Here is a 20,972-nt window from a genome sequence, read left to right on the forward strand (position 1 = left end):
GCGTTCCTCTCCGCCAGCAGAGCCGTCCCTCCCCTGCCCGGGGCTCTCCTTTGTTCGGGCCGGGCTTGCGGGGCGGAGAGGCGGGACCCCGTGCGCGCCCGGCGGGGGCAGCGCGGAGGGCCGGGCGGGGCGGGCGGAGCTGCCCCCGCGCTCGCTGTGCCCGCTCGGCCCCTCGGTCACCGTCGGGGCGGGCAGCATGTGGCGGAGGCTGCCGGTGGTTGCCCTGGCCGCGGCTGCTGGTGCTGGGCGGGCGCCGGCGGGGCGGGGGGCGCCTGCGAGCCCGTGCGCATCCCGCTGTGTAAGCCGCTGCCCTGGAACATGACCAAGATGCCGAACCACCTGCACCACAGCACGCAGGCCAACGCCGTGCTGGCCATGGAGCAGTTCGAGGGGCTGCTGGGCACCAACTGCAGCCCCGAGCCTCCTCTTCTTCCTCTGCGCCATGTACGCGCCCATCTGCACCATCGACTTCCAGCACGAGCCCATCAAGCCCTGCAAGTCCGTCTGCGAGCGCGCCCGCGCCGGCTGCGAGCCCGTCCTGGTGCGGTACAGCCACACCTGGCCCGACAGCCTGGCCTGCGACGAGCTGCCGCTCTACGACCGCGGCGTCTGCATCTCCCCCGAGGCCATCGTCACCGCGAGGGCGCGGTGTGAGCTTGGCGCCGGGGGGATCCGGCCAACCGGCACGGGACAATGCGGCGGGCGGGCGGGCGAGCGCAGCCCAGCCCCCCGCCAGCCCTGCGAGCCCTGCCTCCTTTCGCCGCGCCCGTGCCGGCTGCTCCCCGAGCCTCTTTGCTTGCCCTCCGCTCTTTTCCTCCCTTTTCTCTGCCTTTAGCAACTGCTGGAAAAGTTTTGCTGTTGGGCGCAGGGGGTGTGTGACAAGTGACAGCCCTGCCGCCGCTCTGGGGATCGCGTAGGAGTGTGGGAACGACAGCCCTCCTTCCACATAAATGGGAAACGTTTCCATACCCCGCTTTGGTGTTCCATCGGCAGCGCTTGCTGGCTGAGAAGGCAGAGCCACCCGAGAGGTGCAGCCCCCAGCCTGCCGACTCCTCCAGCGCCTCTGTTTATCTCCAGCCACTCACTCCCCAAAGTGGGGTGCTCCCCTCCCACACAAGGCCACCACTCCACAGATTTTGGGGAAAAGAGCTGTGCCCAAGAGGAGCCCCAAGCAGAAGCTGGGGGGCCGTGGTCTCCCCGGCCTCTTCCTGTGCCAGTGGTGGCACACTCACACCTGAAGGGGAGAAAACAAGCTCGTCTCTGTGGCTGGCACTGAAGGTACAGGTTACAGGTTCCTCAGCAGGTTCCTGGGCTCTAAAGTTACAGCCTGGTGAGGAGCACAGCAAAGGTGCAGCCTTCCGCTGTGTTTTGTTCCCTGCGTCCCTGAAGTGAGCCAAAGGCTGCCTCTGCCACTGGAGGCAGCTCCAGTGCAGTCCTGGTGGTACCTGACCACCGTGGCTTCTGAGGGGCTGTTGGAGCCCCTCGACTTTGTCACTGCATTCCGTTTCAGCAGCTGAGCTCTCTGGCCCCACAGGATGGGTGGTGCTGAGTGTCCAGCTGCCATCCAGTGGTGCTGGGGAGGTGGGAGCATCTCTGCACGGTTGTGCGAGGACTGCTGACTGCTCAGGCCAACGTTGTGCTGCAAACCTGCTGTGGCTCAAGGACCCTGCTCCTGTCACAGCTGCCCTAGGGAGGGAGGAGTTGACAGGGCACAGCTCCAGCATGGTGAGCCAAGCACCACAGAAATACTGAATCCAAGGAGCTATTGAATAGGAAATTAAAGCAAGGCAGTGGGTGGTTATCACGAGTGAGCTTTGACCTTTAAGAAGTAACTGCAGTTCCTGTCTTACTTCAGGAAAGCATTTGCTGCTGGTGGAACAAGGTTACATTTCCTTTGCAGCAAAGTGTTGGTGGCTCTGCCAGAGCTCTCCATCAGAGTGCAAGAGCAGTGCTGGGATGGGGTAGCAGCCAGGAGGGTCAGAGGCTGAGGCAGAGCAGCACCCATGCACCCCGAGGGCTCGTTGTGCTGCCTTCCCCCCCACACACAGCAGCTCCTTCCCTGCCTGCAGCTGTAGTGCTGGGTTGTAGGAGTTCACTGACGAGCAGTGGATCCCACCTCTCCATCCTCCCCCAGTAATGAATGGCCTGGGAATGAAAGGGGGGTTTTTCATGCTATGCTCAGCACAGTATTTGACTGTGCTTCTGTCCCATTACCAAATGCTTTATGTATTCCACTGCCAGTAATGCCAAACACTGTAATTCCTGTTTTCTTCTCCTAACAAAATATCGTGCTTCGGTTTCCTGACTGTGCTCCTCAGCTCAGCCTTCCCAGGTAAGCTGCTCACTCCATTGCTCCATTTATTTACAGACCAGACAAACCCTGTTCCTTCTCTGACTCCATCCTCTGGCCCTTTCCACCTCTTGAAATCTCCACTCAGTGGCCATACCCTGGTATCTCCAGTCATTACCACTGTTTCTCTCTAAGCCGTCTAATTGCTCCCCTCTTGCCTTTCCATCCTTTCTCCCCTTGCAGTCGTCCCCAGCCCACGAACCCAACCATCAGTTTTTGCCTTCAGCTTCTGCTTTTTGGGGGCCGGAGACCTGCTGGGGTGGTTTGGGAAAATACTGTTTTGAACACCAAGCACCTTTCTCTGTGGCATTGAGGTGCTTCCAAAACTGCCTTAAAAATGGCTCCAAAATGAGCGAGGCTTGGCAGGTCTGCAGCGATTTGAAAGCAGTCACATTCAAATCTGGAGGGAGGAAGCTTGGCTAAAATTGCCCCCGAGTTACCTATTTCTGAGGACCTCAGCAGCACAATAACCTCTTTGAGGGATTCCAGGGCCAGATCCATGAAAACTCTCTTTCAGTGAATGAGAACCTGATGACATTCTCATTTCTGGGCTGAAAATTTTGAACTGATGCATTATATACCAGCCTGAAAGAATCCTTCTTGAGGGAATAAAACTGCTCCTTTAGAAAGCAGAGCGAAGGATTCCTGTTCTAGGAAGAGGTAAGGTGAACACTTCCAAATTCAATTCTCCAAATAAAGGATTGCAGCCAAGTAGAAGACATGAATAAGCAACTGCCTGATGAGGAGCATGCAGAATACCTGCTCTTAGTTTATCTCCTAAGCATTCTAGCCCCTTCTGCTGTCTGCAAACTACATCTAATAGAGCAGGCAGAAATATAAATCCATTGTTTCATGGACTTCTTGTTGTAGAAGCCCATGAAATAGCCATGAAGCCAATTTTTTATTCTTCAGAAGTGAAATCTTGGTTTTGCTTTTATTCTTTTGCTACCTGCGACGTAATAGGATTCTACTGTCTCCTTTCCTCTTGAGGTCTCTGCATTGTTGCTGGTGAACATTGGTACATTTGTGGCATTTCTTCTGTAAGGCAGCAGCCTGAAGGAAGATGTGGTCAGGTGTTTGTTGTTGTCAGAGCAGGGGTAGGGTTCACAAGCCCAATTTTCATTCCTTTTTCCAATATTAGACTGTGCATCCTTCAGCGTGGGTCAGCTGGATGGAGGGGCTGAGAAAGCTGACGTGTTTTGGGCTTGGTCAGAGGAATAGCTGTGCACACTCCCTGGGCTTGTGCTGGTCCCAAAACCTGAGTGGGAGTGCTGAATTGGAGGTCTGAGGTTCCTCAAGTTACAGAGATCACCTTCAAACAATTATCACATAGGAAGCATATGTTTCTTGATTTTTCATTCTCTTTGGGAAACACTGGAGTTCCTTTACAGCCAGAAAGCAGAAGGATGCTGTGGGCAGGGTGTAGTTGTTCTGGATGCAGATGTGATGCTGAATATTTTGGCTTTTTGTGGAGGAATCATCGTCCAGGGTGGAGGATGAAAAAGCCTCTGGACAATATATTAACACCCCTGATGTCAGATTAATGCATGCTAATGTCTGAAGTCTCCTATGGCCTTTATCCTACACCCCTGTCCTGCACTTTTGGGGGATGAAAACGGTTCTGCTCGCAGACATTGATACAAGGTGTCTTTCATCTGTGGGAGGTCCTGGTCACCTGCTCCATGCATTTCAGTCTCCACATGCATATGCTGACTCTTCCTCCCATCTATTAGATTATCTGCTTCCCTTATGCAGGGACCTGTCAGACTTCTTAGGTCTGTGAAACAGCAGGAACTGCTGATAGACAAAAGCTGTCTTGTATCTCAAAATTTCAGAGGCAGGACCTGTCTTTAATTTTCAGGTAATAAATGAGCAACCTGACCACTGTCGTCATTGACGTTGGGATGCTGACTCAGAGGAGCACTTTGGCACGTGTGCTTGGCTGCTGCTGCCTAGCAGAGTGTTTATGTCTCAAGTGATGTTTATTCCTGTTTTGAAGGGGGAACTGGCTGTAAAACCAGAGCAATGTGGCGGGTACTGTGCGAACTGAAGGACAGATCTGTCGGTCGGGTCCATCCCATCATATTTTATTTGTATAAGAAAATAGCTTGGGGGCATGTTGGCCTGTTGGTAAGACGTTGGAGAAAGGGAAGTGGCATCACAAGGTATCAACCACATGTAGTTGACACCCAAACCAGTTTGAGTGACTGTCATAAGATGTCTGAGGAGAATGTTGAATTCTTTAAAACTATCATCTCTTGAACATTAAAGAAAACCATAGATTGTTCAAGGGGTGTGCACCTATTTTCTTAAATCTTACGTGAATCCCTGATTCCTCCATGTAGCCCAAGCCCTCCATGTCTTGCCAGATGAGTTCACAGTAACCCAGTGTGGGAATCTGGCACTGGAGGCTTAAAAGACAAGCAAAAGAGCCGTTTCCCACTGCTTGTTTCTCCTATGTTATTGACTTAATTTCCAAAACAGCGCTTTCCAAGCTCCACATTGAGTTTGTTCTGACCCAGTCTTTGCACAGCTCTACCTAGAGAGGTTGATGTGCACAGCAGTGCCGGGGGAGCATTGCAGACCTTGCTGAGGATGAACAGTCATGCCCAGGTTGTCGTTTTAAAGTTGAGATTTGTTTAGGCATTTGCTCAAAACTTGGGAGCAGCCTCATTTCTCACTTAAGGAAGAAAATCATTACAACCTTCAAGCCTGAAAGAGGATGGGAGATTTAAATAAGGGAACTTAAACCTTATTAATGATGATACCACCAATGACATTAGACTCTTGCCACAGTCTGCCTTTGTAGGCTGAGTCCCCTGGAATGATTTTGCATTGTCTAAAGCCGTTGTCTAAGCATTGAGTCAAGACCTGGGCCTTTAAATGTCATCAAAACCTGGTGGGATTTGTTATGAGGAATGATTTATTATGTGGAGCAGTCTGCTCTGTGATTTGGAGCTTGAGTTCTCTGTATTAAATTTTAACTAGGTTTGGTTTTCATATCACTTTGCTTTACTGTGCATGCTTTTGCAACCAACTTAGCAAAGATCCCCTCTGTACTGAGAGCTGAAGCAGATGACAGGGTCTGAATTCATGCATTTTGGAAGGGTTTCTAAATGGGGTTCTATTAGTTAATGTCTCCATCTGAAGCAAGTGTCCAAGCAGCAACTCTGGCTGTGGTTTTGTTCTTTGGAGCAGGGTGCCTGGAGTGGCTTCAGTAATAAGCTGGGCCATACTCTTTAATTGCAGTGACAATCAGAATCGTGTTACTTTTGGCCGTTTCTCTGCTTTTTTTTACTTTATTTAAACTGTGGTGTAGGTAAGATGTTCACTCAAAAGCAGGTATTACCAAGTTTGTTTCCCTTTCCCAAACTTCTCATCCAAATCTGTGGTCCGGGCATTGTTACTTTGTACACTTACTGTGCAAGTTACTTTTGTTTAGCTCTCCTTGTTAGTGTTTTGGTTTGGTTTTTTTTATATAGCATCCCTCTGAAAAGTGAGTAATTAAAATGGCTTATTGGAAAGATCAGTTTGGATTCTTTTCCCTGCTCTTAAACAAAATTCAATAGGAAGCTTTTGGATTGGACCTCTGCATAATATTCCCTCTTTGGCAATCCTGCTAATCATCGCTGACAGATACTCTTTTCAGAAAGATTGCTTTACATAGACGGAACTTGGCAGAGAGGTTGCCCCTGAAGAGAAGTGGAACAATAGGAAGTCAGTTGATTTAGGGGTTTTAAATGGCTTTTTTTTTCCCTTCCTCTGTTTGCATTACAGCTGAAGGTCTCAGCAGTGTGCATCTCCAGGTGGAGGGAGGTCTCTGCCTAGCAGGCTGCTGGGGTCAGGGGCTGGGATTTCGTGGTTGCTCACACCCACCTAAGATCTGGTGAGTGGCTGGTGACAGGGCTATCCCAGGCCCTCTTCCCATCACTTCCCTGGTAGGTGAGAGTGGACCAAACATTATGAGCTTGACTGGGGAAAGGATCAGGGAGATGGGAAGCCTTTCCTGAGACACATCATACAGTGGCAGAGGTCTCCAGTCCCCTCCACAAGCCCACGCTGCTCTCCATCACTAGAAACCACTTATCCCTAAATAAACAGGAGTGCCTCAGGGAAGATAAGCATCAAGGCAAGGTCAATATTTGTCTGGCCCAAGCCCTCCCAAGTAGAAATGAACTGTGAAGTGAGGTATCAGTGCCTGTTTACCCCCTCTTTGCTCGCTGATGGACACTGTGCCCTGACCACACGTACAGAGCACCACAGCCTTTGCACAGGCATGGAAATGGGAGCATCTTCTATCAACAGCTGCTCTGCACACAACATCCAAACTGCTGCTGCTCCACCCAGCTGCTTTGTAGGGTACCCACAACAACTGGCTTCAGTTAGGAGTGACCTGGCAGTGCAGAATTAGGAAATGGGGTGGGGCTGTGGTGTATTGTAATTTGGTTAAAAATAAGTGGTGTACCTAGGACTGGACGGGAACATCTGGTGTAAAGCAGTTTAGCTCCATGCTTGTTTGCAGGACTGGGTTTGTATTGGGCACATTGAGTGTTTGCCAGCCTTCCTTGACTTGGTGTGAGTCGAAAGGACAGTTCCTCAGCCAGTACCCACGAGCATCACACCCCTTGTGGGCCAGGGAAAGCTGCAAACCCCTTACTGGGCTCTGGTTTACTTTCAGTTGTAATTTGAGTGTGAGTTGGACTTGGTTTGCTCAAGCACCGTGAAGTCACGGCTACTTGGATCAGCCCTTGGTTTAGGAGGGGGGAGTATACTTCAGGGCTCCTTTTTCCTTCCATGGAGGGAAGATGGTAAGCATTTCACCTGATACTTCTCTTGTCTTCTCTGTGATGGAGAGGCACCATGGATGGTGGCTGGGAGGCTTTTCAGACTTCTGTCTGCAGCAGCAACAGATGGGAGGATTATCAGACCAGAGACCTGCCTGCTCTCTGTGCTTTTACCACATCAGAAGGAACTGTAGATTTAAAGCTACAACTTGACTAAATGAACAAGACAACAGAGGATTGGCCCAGGAGATAAAGAAGAAATGTGGTCATCCTTTTGCTGGCTATTTACAAAAGGAAAGCCATTTTCATTTTAATTCCTCTTTCATCATGTTCTGGAATGCAGGAAAGCACTTGATACAACATGAAATGCATTCTTAACACTTGAGAGTAACCCAGGCGAATAATCAAAATAAAATATGTAAGTAAGAATCAGCTTGTATAATTTGACTCGTTACAAGGCAACACAGAGAAGCCATGGAAATACCTGATAAGCAAAGACCAAATTGGCTCCATGCAAATGTTGGGTTTATTCTATAAACTAAGATCCTGTGGTAATTTGGAACTTTCTTTGGAAAGAAGAAAATGGATGTGATTTTTTATTAGCAACAGGATTTTGCATACAGAAGAGCATCTACTCAATCCTTCTGTGCTGTTTTCTATACCCTTTGCTCTTTACTTTGGTTAGAATAACTATTCCTGAAGTCTTATTTTTTCGAAGTTAATTATTTTGTGAGGAAATCAGTTGGTTTTTGGTTTTACTCTTGCCCTGACTGTGGTTTAGCCATATGCTCATTTATGTAAATCAAGTTTCATGTTTCTATAAATAGTATAAATATGCATTAAGGTGGAGATTTTTAACATTTTTTAAGAAGGATGGCAAAATTAGGTTATTTAAGTAATATAATTTTTCCTGTAAACAGGCTTTTAAATAATGTATTTACAGAATTTGTGATTAAATAATGGTCCCAGCCCTTAACATTTAACCCACACATCTAAAGCCTTCACCTATACTGAGTATCATCAGCATTCTGGGCTGTCTTACAGCCAAATCCTTCCAGCTCAGGCTGCAAGAGAGGAGCTTTTGTTACGTGGTCATGTGTTCATTTGTCCTATATTGTAAAAGCAGTGGCATTGCATCCATGATAATGTAAGATTATAAGAAAGCTGATGTTTGTAGGATACCAGCTTCCAGACTTGGAAAAACAGCATAAGTGATTGGGCATGCAAAATTAAAGGAAGGCCTTTTCTTTGAAAGCTTGTTTGTTTTTCCATTTCATGTGCCATTGTAAGAAAGTATCCTGCCTCTCTCCCAAACCTTGTTCTTCTTGCTTTTATTTTTAACTTGTTTTTAATTATTAAGTATATGTATAAACCCGTTAAATTGTGTGATTTAATCAACAATAGGTTTGAAATTATGTGTTTTACTAATATGGGAGACATTCCACTTACAAATGTGTCTGAAAGCAGTTCTTTGGGCATAGTGCCTTTTTTTCCTTCTGTTCCTTAATCTGCCCTTCAAAATAATCAGTGTGTTTTTAAACTGAGGGGGAAGGGGAAGGTCTTAAACATTTATTTTGGCATTTTCTTCAACGATATGATTGTGGTTGGTTGGTTTGATTTCCTCAGTGACCAAAAAAACAAATGAAAAGTAATTTCTCCTTCATCATTTAATTAAATGCAAACAGTACAGGTACTTTTTGTAGATGCTCAAAGTTTATGCCATAAATTTCAATCCTTGTCTAAAACCTGCCAGTATGTGCACCAGTGGAAATGGAATGTTTAATCTGCTCTATCATTTAACACGATGTGCTGGATTCAGGTGAAATGCAGACAAAAAATCGTATCAACTTTACAAAGACTGGCCTCTAGAACATTGCAGTCTGCTTATTAATGAAGTTATTAAGTTTTAATATGCTAAATACTAGAGGAAGAGAAAGCATTGTAACATGTGCATAATGAAATAATGCAATATTAAAAATAGTAATGTTTCTTTACATATTCTATGAATCCATGCCAGATTTCCCTATGGATTCCAATAACGGCAACTGTAGAGGCACCGGCATCGGTAAGTAAACTTTTAGAAAACTTTATCATAAGCTGGAGTTCTTTCAAATCCTTTCAATATTTTAATAAGTAAGAGGAGCACTGAGTGATGTTAAAATACTCTTTCTTGACTAAGAACCCTGCAGATTGTGCTTTTGCATCCCACGGGCAGGTGGCATTTGGGGCTGGTCAGCCTCAAAATGTCTTTCAAATCAAGAGGGCTGTGCTGATTTTATTACAAGTTTTGTCTTGAACAGTGAGAATAATCATTAAATTGATTTTCCCTTGGGCAAAACCAGTAAGATAACAGTTCGTTCTGACTTTAAAGTTTGCAAATTAAATTTGGCACTCTTTGTAGATAATGGCAAAACTCCCGTTAGCCTGAGGAGGTTGAGTATGAGACCTTCTGGTTTTATTCCAGCAGGTCCCCTGTTGCTTTTTATTTCTGTTTGGTTTTTGCTGGAACTGAGCAAAACCCCGAGTGTTACCACCACTCATAGGCAATGCAAAGAAGCAAAGCCCAGGTTTGTATCTAATAATTATAAAAATATGGATTTGTTGCTCAAACAAGCCGATGACTGTAGGTTTCCTTGAATTTTATTACAGTTTTATCAGAAGTTTTCCTCTTAGGCCTTTGTCAAGAAGATGACACTTGGAAACCTAGAGTTGGCCATCATGTCTTTCCTTCTCCAGAGGAGAAGGATGTTGATGAGCTGTAGTGTGGACTGATGTTCAGTTCATTAACATAAACACCTAAGTGTGGATGTGGAACAGGAAATTAGATATCTACATAAACCTGGATAACTTCAGCATTAATCTGTGGCCAAAATGTAGAAAGGTATTAATAATGCCCAGTTTATAATACAGTTTTAAACTTTGATCTGTGGGTGATCATTAACAGTACATTTCCTTTCATAGTGAAAAAGCTGTGTAGGTGCAAAATGTTCCTTAAATAACACTGCATGTCCTTTAGAAACCCAGCTACAATTAGAAAAACTGATAAAAGCAGGTCCCTTAACAAGTTTGGTTTAAATTGCCTTGAGCCTGGGACCGTGTCTGAAAGACTTCTTAAAGATATTTGTTACTAATGTTAGTATCTTCATAGTTTTAAGCTGGTTTCAGTTGTGTGGCATTGAGTAAGCGTGGATGTCATGCTCAACAGTGACTGCACAAACATTTCCCGCAGTGGAAATGTTTCAGTCATGTTAGTGCTGTTTGTGGTGCTTTTCGACTACTTAAAGCAAAACCAGACCCCAAAAAATCCCATCCAGAAATAGAGTGAAGATGCCCAGAAAAATTGCTGCTGAAGAGGAAGGGGAATATTTTTTATCACTTCTTTTCACTGTACAAACACAATTTCTGGTTCAATGTGCTGCACCTCTTTGAACTGACAAACACAGTTTGACCACCTAAAGGGCTGTGCTTTGTAACAGCTTTATTTATATGTTCACTAAAGTAAATTTGTAATTTTGCCATTGTAAATAGAGATTTTTTTGTTTGCTTTGCAAGTAGCAAACCGATGTGTTTTCAAAAAATCCCTTTCTCAGCTCTGTGGTTTCTGGAGCTTATTGCACACGCTGCTGTGCATGGTGGCACCTTTTATCTCTGGCAAAACTTTCCCTCTGAACCCCCTTGAGTTTTTTGGGGGGGAGCTTTTTTTACCTCTCTTGGCAGTAAACTACATTGTTGTCTGAAATATATGTTCTCTAATACTCACGTTTGGCTTCCTTGGAAAGTCACTGCACCAGGAATTGGGAGAAAGGAGTTGTTTCTGGCAGTACCACTGACTTTATAACTGACCTTAGCAAATTACTTTTGGGTTAGTTTCTGTATCTCTAAATACTAATCAGGAATACTGCAGCATTTTGTAGAGTCCACTAGGGTGAGTAGGAGGTATTTTTCAGTAAGAACATGGGCAGGTCTATAATTTGTTTCTAGAATAAGACGAATAAAATATATTCTCAAATTAATGCAGTAATCCAATACTGAGGGAAATGTGAGGGGGTGTGTTCTTTTCTTGTAGTTTAGTCTATTTTATTCTACTTGTGCCACAGAGCAAAATACTGTAGAGCAGGAGAGCATTAAAGTGTTGGACTTGAGTGCTGAGGTGCCTGTGTGTGCGTGGGCCACAGGAGCACATCTTTTATTTTGTGTTTCAAGGCAGCTTAAAAATGAACCATAATTTGGCCTACAGTATGCACGAGCTCTCAGAGGCAGAAAGGAAGCCAAAAATCACTTCCCTTCTCTGCCTTTGTTATTCTAACACAGTCTCATACAAAAGCTTAAGTCTGTAGGACTCATATATAGATTCCTGAGGATGTGTTGGGAATTTAAGGAAACAATATACTCTTCTTTTGAAATGTTTTCCTCTCTCCTGTGGGATTTTTTTTTTGTATTTTCAACTACAAAAATTCTTTCAATAGTAAATAAATAATAATTTGAGAAGTCTGTAACCGTATGATTCCATCTCTCTCTATTTTTTTTTTTTTAATATGCAGGAATCTTATGTAGCAAATAAAAGTTCTTTTTCAGGTTCTCCACGTTGGATTTAACTGAATCACTAGCTTATATGCATTGATATTTGGAATGATGGCATATAGAAATAAGCTGCATTAAGCCTACTTCCATTTAAATGCCAAATCAAATGTCAAAATAGATGACCACATCTGTGTAACACTGGGACCTGCTGTTTGAAATGACTCCACTGAACCCCACTTAAACACTAGCATGAAATAAGTCAATATTTGCCTTAGAACAACCAGCCATGAAATATCGGTGGTGTTAATGAACGTGTGGGTCTGCAGCTTCAGCCTTAGCACTCCCTGGGCACCAATGAAAACGTTTTTGCCTCCCTTATAGTTCCCAGCTGTCTGGCAGCTGCACCGCTGGAAACGCTGCTCTGACAGTGCTCGTTTGTGTTGTCTTTTGAAGGCCATCCGTAGGGCCACGGGGGCTGAGAATTTCTCCATTTCAAGTAAACCTGGGGTTCTGGGTCATAATAAAATTGTGTACAGTTTACAAAATTCCTTATGGTGAGTTGGACAGGGCTCTGAGCAACCTGATCTAGTTGAAGGTGTCCTTGCTCATTGCAGGAGGAGTTGGCCTTTAAAGGTCCCTTCCAACACAAACTATTCTGTGATTCTCTGAATGCCTGCTGGCCAGAGTATCCCAGTTTGCCAAACTAACCTGAGATAGGTAGTCTTCAATCAAATACTAAATCATGCCCTGTCATTGTATTTTCTTGCTGTGTCTCTGTTACAGCCTCTGTGAAAAAAGGTGCAGAAAGGAGGGCATTCCCTAAGTCTAGTACAGAAGAGAGAACAGGATTACAAAGATATGGAATTGCAGCACCTGGGAGCACAGGAGAGACCTAGATAAAACCTTGAATTGGCTTAAAATGGGTGATTTTGTCACTTCAGCCTCTGAGTCCTTGTGTCTTTGTTGTTGTGGTGTTGTTTGGGCTTGGTTTTTTTAAAATTTCAGCATGTCAGGTTTTCTTCTAGAAACCTTTAAGGTTTCATGGACAGTTCTGCTTCTCCCAACAGAACAGAACAGGAATGCCCCTGTGGCTTTTAGCATTTCACTGTAATAAGCACGTCGATTCAGTGAAATTTTTGTTAGGTGTGAGTTTGGGGTTTGGGGGAAGAGATTGTCACTGAACACATACTCTTTTCTTTCTAAACCAAGCCTTCTGTTTCAGCAGACCGCTGCAAGTGCAAGCCTGTAAAAGCTACCCAGAAGACCTACCTACGCAACAACTACAACTACGGTAAGAGCAGCTGCATGGCCAGCACTCAACTTTTTTAAGGCTCTGGCCAAGGGAAAATTTTCATTAAAAAAACTTTAAGTACCGACGGATAATCTACTTATTACAGGAGGAAGATGTGGCCTGCAACATTTCCAAATTAGAAGGATGGAGGAGATTAGCTTAATACGTTAGCACAAGAGGGTCTTTGTTGAGTTATCTCGGTGTCAGCGCAGATATTTGGGGTTCAGGCACTTTTTTAGTGTGAAAAGTGATGTCACAGAAGTGACATTATGGACTGCTGTGTCTGAACTGCCTCTGTGATTTCCAGCTCAGATGTACTCAGCTTTTGCACATGTCCATATTATGTCTTCCCTTGTCCAGACTGTCCTAGTCTTCAGGCATATCATAGGTCCAGGCTGTTACTTTTCTTCATACAAAGTGTTTCAAACAAATTAAGCTGGTGAAGCCAGTGAATACATATCACAGGAACTGAACTGTTGGGCCCTTCCTTTTTCTCATTAATCATGTGAAGAGCCTTAGGGTCAGCGAACTTAAAGGCTTTATTTAAATGGTATCAATTGCATAATATTTATTAAGATAACACATTTATAAAACTACGTCAGGCAAACTTCTTTTAAAAATAGTTGCTGTTAAAAGGTAAAAAATTATAACTGTATTCAAACATCGTTGTTATTTTTTAGGTGACTAGTTGGTTTTATGTTGTTCTGGTGGATTTGTTTGGAAAAAAAATGCAGAGTGATTATTCTCTGGAGGTGCCTGCACATGGCAGAGTCTCTAGCACGTGGCTGCCCATCTTCTCAAGCTTTTGAAATGGAAGAGGTTTCAAAATGCATTTGAAATTACTCCGAACTAAAGCAAGGGTTTGTTTTTGAAATCTTAAAAGAGCGGATCATTTGGGGTAAATTGTGCATATTAAATGTACAAGTCAGTGTTTTTTGGCAACTGTATTTAATGTGCCAGCAATACCTGCTGGTTGGTGGTTGTTATGGGCAATACATGCGAAGAGAGGAGATGTGTAAATCCATGGGTTCCTTTCTTCTGCGTTACCTTTTTCACGTAGGTTAGAAGATGTTTGGAATCTGAGGAACCTGCCATTTGTAGAGGAAAATAGTGTTTGTGTGCTGTAAATGATGTGGCATTCTCTGGAGCGTGACCTCTGGGTTGGCTTTGCACTTGCATGTGGTATCAGTTCACTGGTCACCGTGAGAGAAATGAACTGCTTTGCCTTTGAAAAGCAACCTTTCATCCTGTACAGCTTAAAAAGAAAGGGTGAAGGAGGAAACAATTAGTCAGGTCATCAGGTCAAGATCAGGAGCGTTTGGAGTTCATAAAGAGCAGAGCAGATTGGTGCTGGGTCACTAAAGAGAGAATGAAAAAGATAAGGGCCTGTCATCCAGTCAGAGTAGTGATATGAGAAGTTCTAATGCACATTCACCTTTTGTAAAAGGTTCAGAGTGACAGATTATGTTTGGTCATCTGTACTACAGTTAGTCAAAGAGGGATCAGTTACAGCTCAAGGGAGAAGGAGAGTGTACAAAGAATGGATTAAGTATATTTTTCGTGGCAAGGGAGAAGAAGAAAGGATGCTAAAGTCAAAGCCCAGCTTAAACAGGACATAAGTCCAACTGGTACATAATTCCTGTTCATGACCATACCATGAAGAGATACACTGAGCTCCTGGACCCCTCTGGTGGAGAGTGAAGTAATGAAGGGAAGAGATGGGGGCAGGGACACTGCTGGAGTTCAGCTAAGCTTCTGATAATGGACCATGCTAAAGACTAATGCCAGAGGTCACCAGGAACAGTTTGGGAGTGACCTGTATTTCCTGCTGCTCCTAATGACACACTTTGTGACTTCTTCCCAGTCATTCGGGCTAAAGTGAAGGAGGTGAAGACTAAATGTCATGACGTCACTGTGGTGGTGGAAGTAAAGGAGATCCTGAAATCTTCCCTGGTGAACATCCCAAAGGACACTGTAAACCTTCACACGAACTCTGGGTGCCTGTGCCCATCGCTCAGTGCCAACGAAGAGTACATCATTATGGGCTACGAGGACGAGGAGCGTTCCAGGTAACTCTTCTGCGCTGTCCTTGGAGCGTGTCGGTTGTTATTTGTTCCCCTGTTGTAAAGCTGAACTTCGGAGCCACAAGGAAAGAAAAACTTGTAGTGACTGCCTGAACATCTACTTCGTGGTGTTTGGGGGGGGAGGAAGGCTCTCTGCGGGCACAGAGCTCTTAGTCTTGCTTGTGTCGGGTTGTACAGCCCGTTGGTGGAGTAACTGGTGGTCTCTGTTGTGTAGGTTACTCTTAGTGGAAGGCTCCATAGCTGAGAAGTGGAAGGATCGTCTCGGTAAAAAAGTGAAGGTAAGAAAACACCTCACCAAAAGTCAGAATGTCACAGGTGCCATGAAACACCTACCTAATCTTTTCAAAATTAAGGAAGAAAATACAGGTGCTGCCTCCGGTTAATTAATACCATGTGTCAAAGACCAACTTGCTGTGTTATTTGCTGTATTACGTAGAAATGCATGATGAATAAACTAAAGGGATACATTGAATTACCCCAGAGCCCCCTAGTTCAGCAGCAGTCAAAACCTCTGTCTCAAAAAAGCGAACAGTAGGAGTGTTTTAACTCCAAAGGCAAGCTGTGTGTTCCACAGCACATGCCTGCTTAATTGGGGTGATACTAGTTAAAGAAAAAATGAGAGGGCTTTACAAATGTTTTCCAGACTAAGGCAGGATTATACTTTCCAGATTTAATGTTCTTTAAATACAGTTCCCTTACCAAATTGTGTGGATTAGCAATTAATTTAAGTTCACCTTCCTGGCTTAGCTGAGGGAGGTAGATGACAGGGAAGTCATGGAAGCAATGAGCTCAAGTGCAAGTGAAGTATCATCAAATCCTAGAGTGGGTTGGGTTGGAAGGGGCCCTAAAGATTATCTTGTTTCCTTGCCCTGTCATGGGCAGGGACACCTTCCACTAGCCCAGGTTGCTCAGAGCTCCATCCAACCTGGCCTTGAACACTTCCAGGGATGGGACAGCCACAGTGTCTCTGGGCAACCTGTGCCAGGGCCTCACCACCCTCACAGGGAAGAATTTCTTCCTCATACCTAGTCCAAACCTGTTCTCCATGAGTGTGAAGCCATTCCCTCTTGTCCTGTCACTACAAACTCTTGTCAAAAGTCACTTTCCAGTTCTCTTGTAGCCCCTTTAGGTACTGGAAGGTGCTCTGAGGTGTCCATGGAGCCTTCTCCAGGCTGAAGAACCCTAATTCTATATGCAAATACATTCTGTTGTTTTCTGATTTACACGTTTTCTAATGACTTCCAAGTTCTGGAAGGGTTGCCGTTTATGTTTTGATGAGCTGCAAAGTATCAGTGATTTTGATGTCATAGGAATGTCACTTTACAGAGAATTTTCTTATTTTGCTGCAATTTCTCAGCCATTGATTTGCCATAATGGTTGTCTGTGCAAACCAGTCTTCTCTTCCACTCAGCACTTTCTTCAACAGTGTAATGGTCACTGGCAGGAAAATACTGTTGTGATTATAAATGCAAGATTTTCTGTGCCATTTGTCACATTCATGGAGATTACAGGAGGGAAAAGATATGAGGGTCTAATTCCAAGTTGTTGTTTGCTTTGGCAGAACCCTATGAAATCCAGTGCCACAGAGAAAATACCTTGTTACCACTGTGGCCTGACTTATCCTCAATTCCAGTTCTTGGGTGGGAGCATCATTTTTTTGGAACAATTTTTTGGGAACTCACTTATTTTCTCATTTATTTCCTTGTTGTTTGTGACCTGCTGCCTCTGCTCTCATGCCCAGCCTGGGGCCGCTAAGGACCCTGCCACATCTCCACTCATTTCTCACGATCATCTCCTTTTCCAAGACTATCACCAGTTGCAACAACTATATTTATTATGCCTTTTTACTTTTTTTTTTTTTACTGTGGTTGCTATTACCTGCAAAAGTAAAAATAAATAACAATTTTTAATAATTAACAAAAACCACTTGATTGCTTTGTCATCCTGCTTCCTCCAAAGACTGTGCACCAGTAGCTTTATTTAAATTTTATTATTTCAAAGGTAAGTCTCCTTTGTGCTGAAGCCATTATGCCTTGTATAACCCCTTCATTCACAGAGGCTACAAGAAAGCCAGGAAATGGTTTCCCTGTTTGAAGTGACTTTTCCCGATAACCTCGCATTCCACCCCTGAGCCCCAACGCAGGGCGACGTGATGGAAACAGCAGCAGCTTTTCTCCTTCTGCTGCTGTTTGTGAGCACGTGTTTCTTTTACATATGACCCATTTCTTCTGTAAATCTCTTTTGTAATGTCTTTGCTGTTTAACCTGCAGCGCTGGGATCAGAAACTCCGCCACCTTGGGAAGGGGAAAGCAGAGCCCGGACACAGCGACTCTGCTCCAAAGCCCGGCAAAGCCAGCAGTGCCCGGCAAACACGCAGTTAGATGTGGGGTGCTGTGCGGTGACACGCAGGGGACTATCTTCCAAGACTTCACTGTTGGAGCAGCAAAGGAGAAATTGCACTATTGCACGTTATATTCTATTGTTTACTACAAAATAATGTTTTAGCTTATATTAGTTTTTATTCTCCCTCTTGTTTTCTGCCTTTTTTTTTTTTTTTTTTTTGGATATGTGAGAGCTCTGGAAATATTTTTTTTTCTGTTACTAAGGACTGTAGAAAACTGCCCTTATGAGATGGAGAAAGACAAGGACATGTTACAATTACCTTTTTATCTCCTAAATCCTTCTTAGGGAGAAAATTCTGATGCAAGGAATGAGATCTTGCAAAGACCATCTCTCAAGTCGTGACTCACACTGGCTTCCCCCATTGATTCTTTCTTGATCACTATTTGCTGAAACTTACTGTGTTGGGGGTAGGTTGTTATCTGGTTTTAAGGGCATAATTTTTTATTCTGAAACATAATTCTGAAATATATAAACAAACTGTGTTAAGAGAACTGTTTTGATCAGTACAGCTTTGTTAAGTTTTCTTATAAATAAACCACTGTGTAAGCCAAAGTCTAACTTAAAATATTTCCTGCAACAAACACGGTGTGCACGTACACAGGGGACCTGGGTTTTCCAGTGCTCTGGACCTTGCAGGAAAGGTGGTCTAGTTCTGTAACTATAATTTATAGTATGCTTCTTCTCTTATAATGGCAGTTTTTTCCCCCTTCTGTTTTCTCAGCTGTAGGAGTAGACAGAGTTACCAGGCCTGCTTCTCAGCACAGGTCTGCACTTTATCAGTTTGATTTTGTGGTGTTATTCTTAAATCCATGCCTACATAAACAAGTGTTCAGTACTCAGTAACATATGTCCTATAAAAGAATTGTAGTTGCCAACACAGATCTTACCTGACTTTGGAACCAACATCATAATTTTTGTATTGCCCTTGAAAATATAAAAAGCAAAAAAAAAATCTTTTTTGTGCTTTAATAGAATTCTTTGCAGATAGTGCCAACGTATTTGAAATTATCTTCTGTTTTCCTGTTCTCCCATGATCAAAAGAAACTAAAATGGGGTAAATCAAAGAACAGTCTTCTTTGCTGTAGTCTGCAGAGGGGAGCTGAAAGTGCAAATGGCTGTTGTTTTCTAGCTGTCAGTATTGTCTTTAGTGGATTAGGGCTGCCTTTCAGTAAGAAAACAGTGTTGAAAATAGGTGATTTGAAATATGATGATGATAAGTAAGCACAGAAATATTGGGGAATATTTATAATAATGCTGGTTTAAGATTTCACTTAATGATCAGAGGTCTCGGGACAAGTTTTCCATTGGACTGGATACCAAGCAAGTTGCAACATAGAACAGTTTACTGCAACACTCAGGCTTTTATTTTTAATTAAAAATAAAGGAGTAATTTAGGGGAAAGATTGGCTCTGTAAACTGGAAGCAGGATATTAATCCTAGGTTGGAAAAGACCTCCGAGATCATCAAGTCCAACCTTCGACTGATCTCTATCTTGTCAACTAGACTAGAGCACTAAGTATCATGTCCAGTCTTTTCTTGAACACCTCCAGGGATGGTGATTCCAACAAGCATTTCTCTTGAGCTGGCAAATAACTGAACAGCTTGTGAATAGCTTGTTTAATAATGTTTAAAACTCATTATTTAACCTAAAGCACCCACTGAAGTCACACAGATCAGCACTGGAACCCTGCAGCCACCACTGACCCCACCATGTTCTGTTACAAAGAGAATGACGAAACCATAAAACTCTTTAAGATGTAGAAAATCCCCAGACAGCTGGGAGTTTATCCTTTTCCAACCACCACTTCTGAAGATGAGATCTCTCATAGCATCTCTCCGCCTTTATTTAATCCACTGGCAAACCCAGCACTGACATTGCTCCCATTAAAAATCCCTGGAGCACAGCACATCACTGCACTTTAACCTCATAGAAAAATGAGCACCATTTGTAACAGTCACACATGTCATGATGTTACACTGAAAATATTTCTGTAATTGCAAGCCACCGGATTGCTGTTTTTCCAGAGGAATATGCATTTTTCACTAACACATGAAAAATGAGGGCGGTATGATGGGCTTCTCAGAAGAGGCACGAGGCATTTTTCACAATCCCTTAATTAGCTCAGGAGCCTAAAGGGCTTTTTTACATGTTCCAACACTGCTTTTACCCCATTACGGTGGTTTCAGTGACAGAACTTCTGCAGCTTGTGCCGATACAAACTACAAATGATCAATGAAAGACAGATTGCACAAGATCAGTTATTTCAATGATTTTTAGCACTATGTCCCCCTCATCTGTTCTGTCTTGTGGCCTGGGGCACACCAAAATGCTTTGTTCCTCTAAGGCTGCATTTACTGCTTTAACACATCTATGAGGGCTTCGTGACAAGCTAGACTACTCCTGGTGTTTTAAATGATGTTATTTAAATTATGATCCTATAAGTTTAACGTAGTTGTATATTACTTTCTTGCTTTTTCCCGGGAAGTCCTTTTCTGCCCTCTTTTGTGTGTATTTTTCACGTGACCCTAGATTAAACCTTCACAAATGCACTATATAGCATGTTCTGCATGAGTGTGCAGCCCTCAGCACAGTATTCTCAAACATATCCTCTTGGAATGTGATGTTGTCTCCATTTGTAATGTTTTTTGTTCCTCCACTTTTATTAATTTACATAGACACAAAGTCAAGTACGTTCCTAAAGTCTGCCTTGTCCAAAATCATTCGTGCTCCTAAAGTCTGCCTTGTCCAAAATCATTCGTGCTGCAAAGGGAAATGTGTCGGCCATGAGGTTGGTCTGATGCAAGAGCCCCCAGGAACCATCATATGGGTTCAGCAATGGAAAAAGCACGGTGTGAGGGGCAAAAAACCCCAAACCAATGGATTTTAAAACTGAAGTTTGACAGTTTGCTGCAGGGGACGTGCACCCAGGCTGCTCACCTGGCTGAGCCGTGGGCCCGGGACTGGTTCCGCTCCCTGTGCCCTCAGGGCGGCCATTTTACCGCACAGGGCGGCCATTTTACTGCACAGGGCGGCCATTTTACCTCGTTTTACCTCAGCACGGCGGAGCCGGTCCCGGCTTGTCTCTGTCCTGCTCCTGGCTCTCCCGCCCACTTAGGGAGCAGGAAAAGCTCTTGCCCACATCCTCGGGGAATGCCACAATGTGACAGAGTTTCGACTGCAGCCCCTCAGCCCTCCTGAGGGGATACACCCGGGATACAGAGGGCCCCGCTGCCATTGCCTGCTGTGTGGAGGGCACTCACTGCACAGGCTGGCTTAGAGCTGCACAAGGACTTTCAGAGAGGAAGCTGAATTAGAAGAGTAAGAATGATTTAAACAACAAAGCTGTTCCCATTTGAAGACACTGCTGTGGTGTATTTTGGACACTGGAGCTTGGTACTTCCCATTCATGCTACCCTGCCATGTTTTCCAGCTACCCTGCCAGCGCACAGGTCTCTGCCTGTGGTGGTCACAGTAAGTACAGAAAGGTGAGCATCATCACTAAAGCAGCAAGTCCTGTGAAACCCATTGACAACCCTAT

The 20,972-nt window shown here is 44.2% G+C and overlaps 1 protein-coding gene across 1 annotated transcript; it reads left to right on the forward strand.

The window, feature by feature from the left end:
- The first annotated feature begins 196 nt into the window (after nt 1-196).
- On the forward strand, nt 197-18,385 carry FRZB (frizzled related protein). Its single transcript, XM_029959572.1, is given in 8 exon segments — nt 197-263; nt 266-420; nt 422-650; nt 9,152-9,199; nt 12,881-12,946; nt 14,811-15,015; nt 15,245-15,308; nt 17,301-18,385. Coding segments are annotated over 8 exon segments (945 nt in total). The 3' UTR covers nt 17,412-18,385.
- The last annotated feature ends 2,587 nt before the right edge of the window (nt 18,386-20,972 follow it).

The sequence above is a fragment of the Manacus vitellinus genome, unplaced genomic scaffold (genome assembly GCF_001715985.3).
Source record: "Manacus vitellinus isolate BGI_N305 unplaced genomic scaffold, ASM171598v3 scaffold_20_pilon, whole genome shotgun sequence".
Taxonomy (NCBI): Eukaryota; Metazoa; Chordata; class Aves; order Passeriformes; family Pipridae; genus Manacus; species Manacus vitellinus.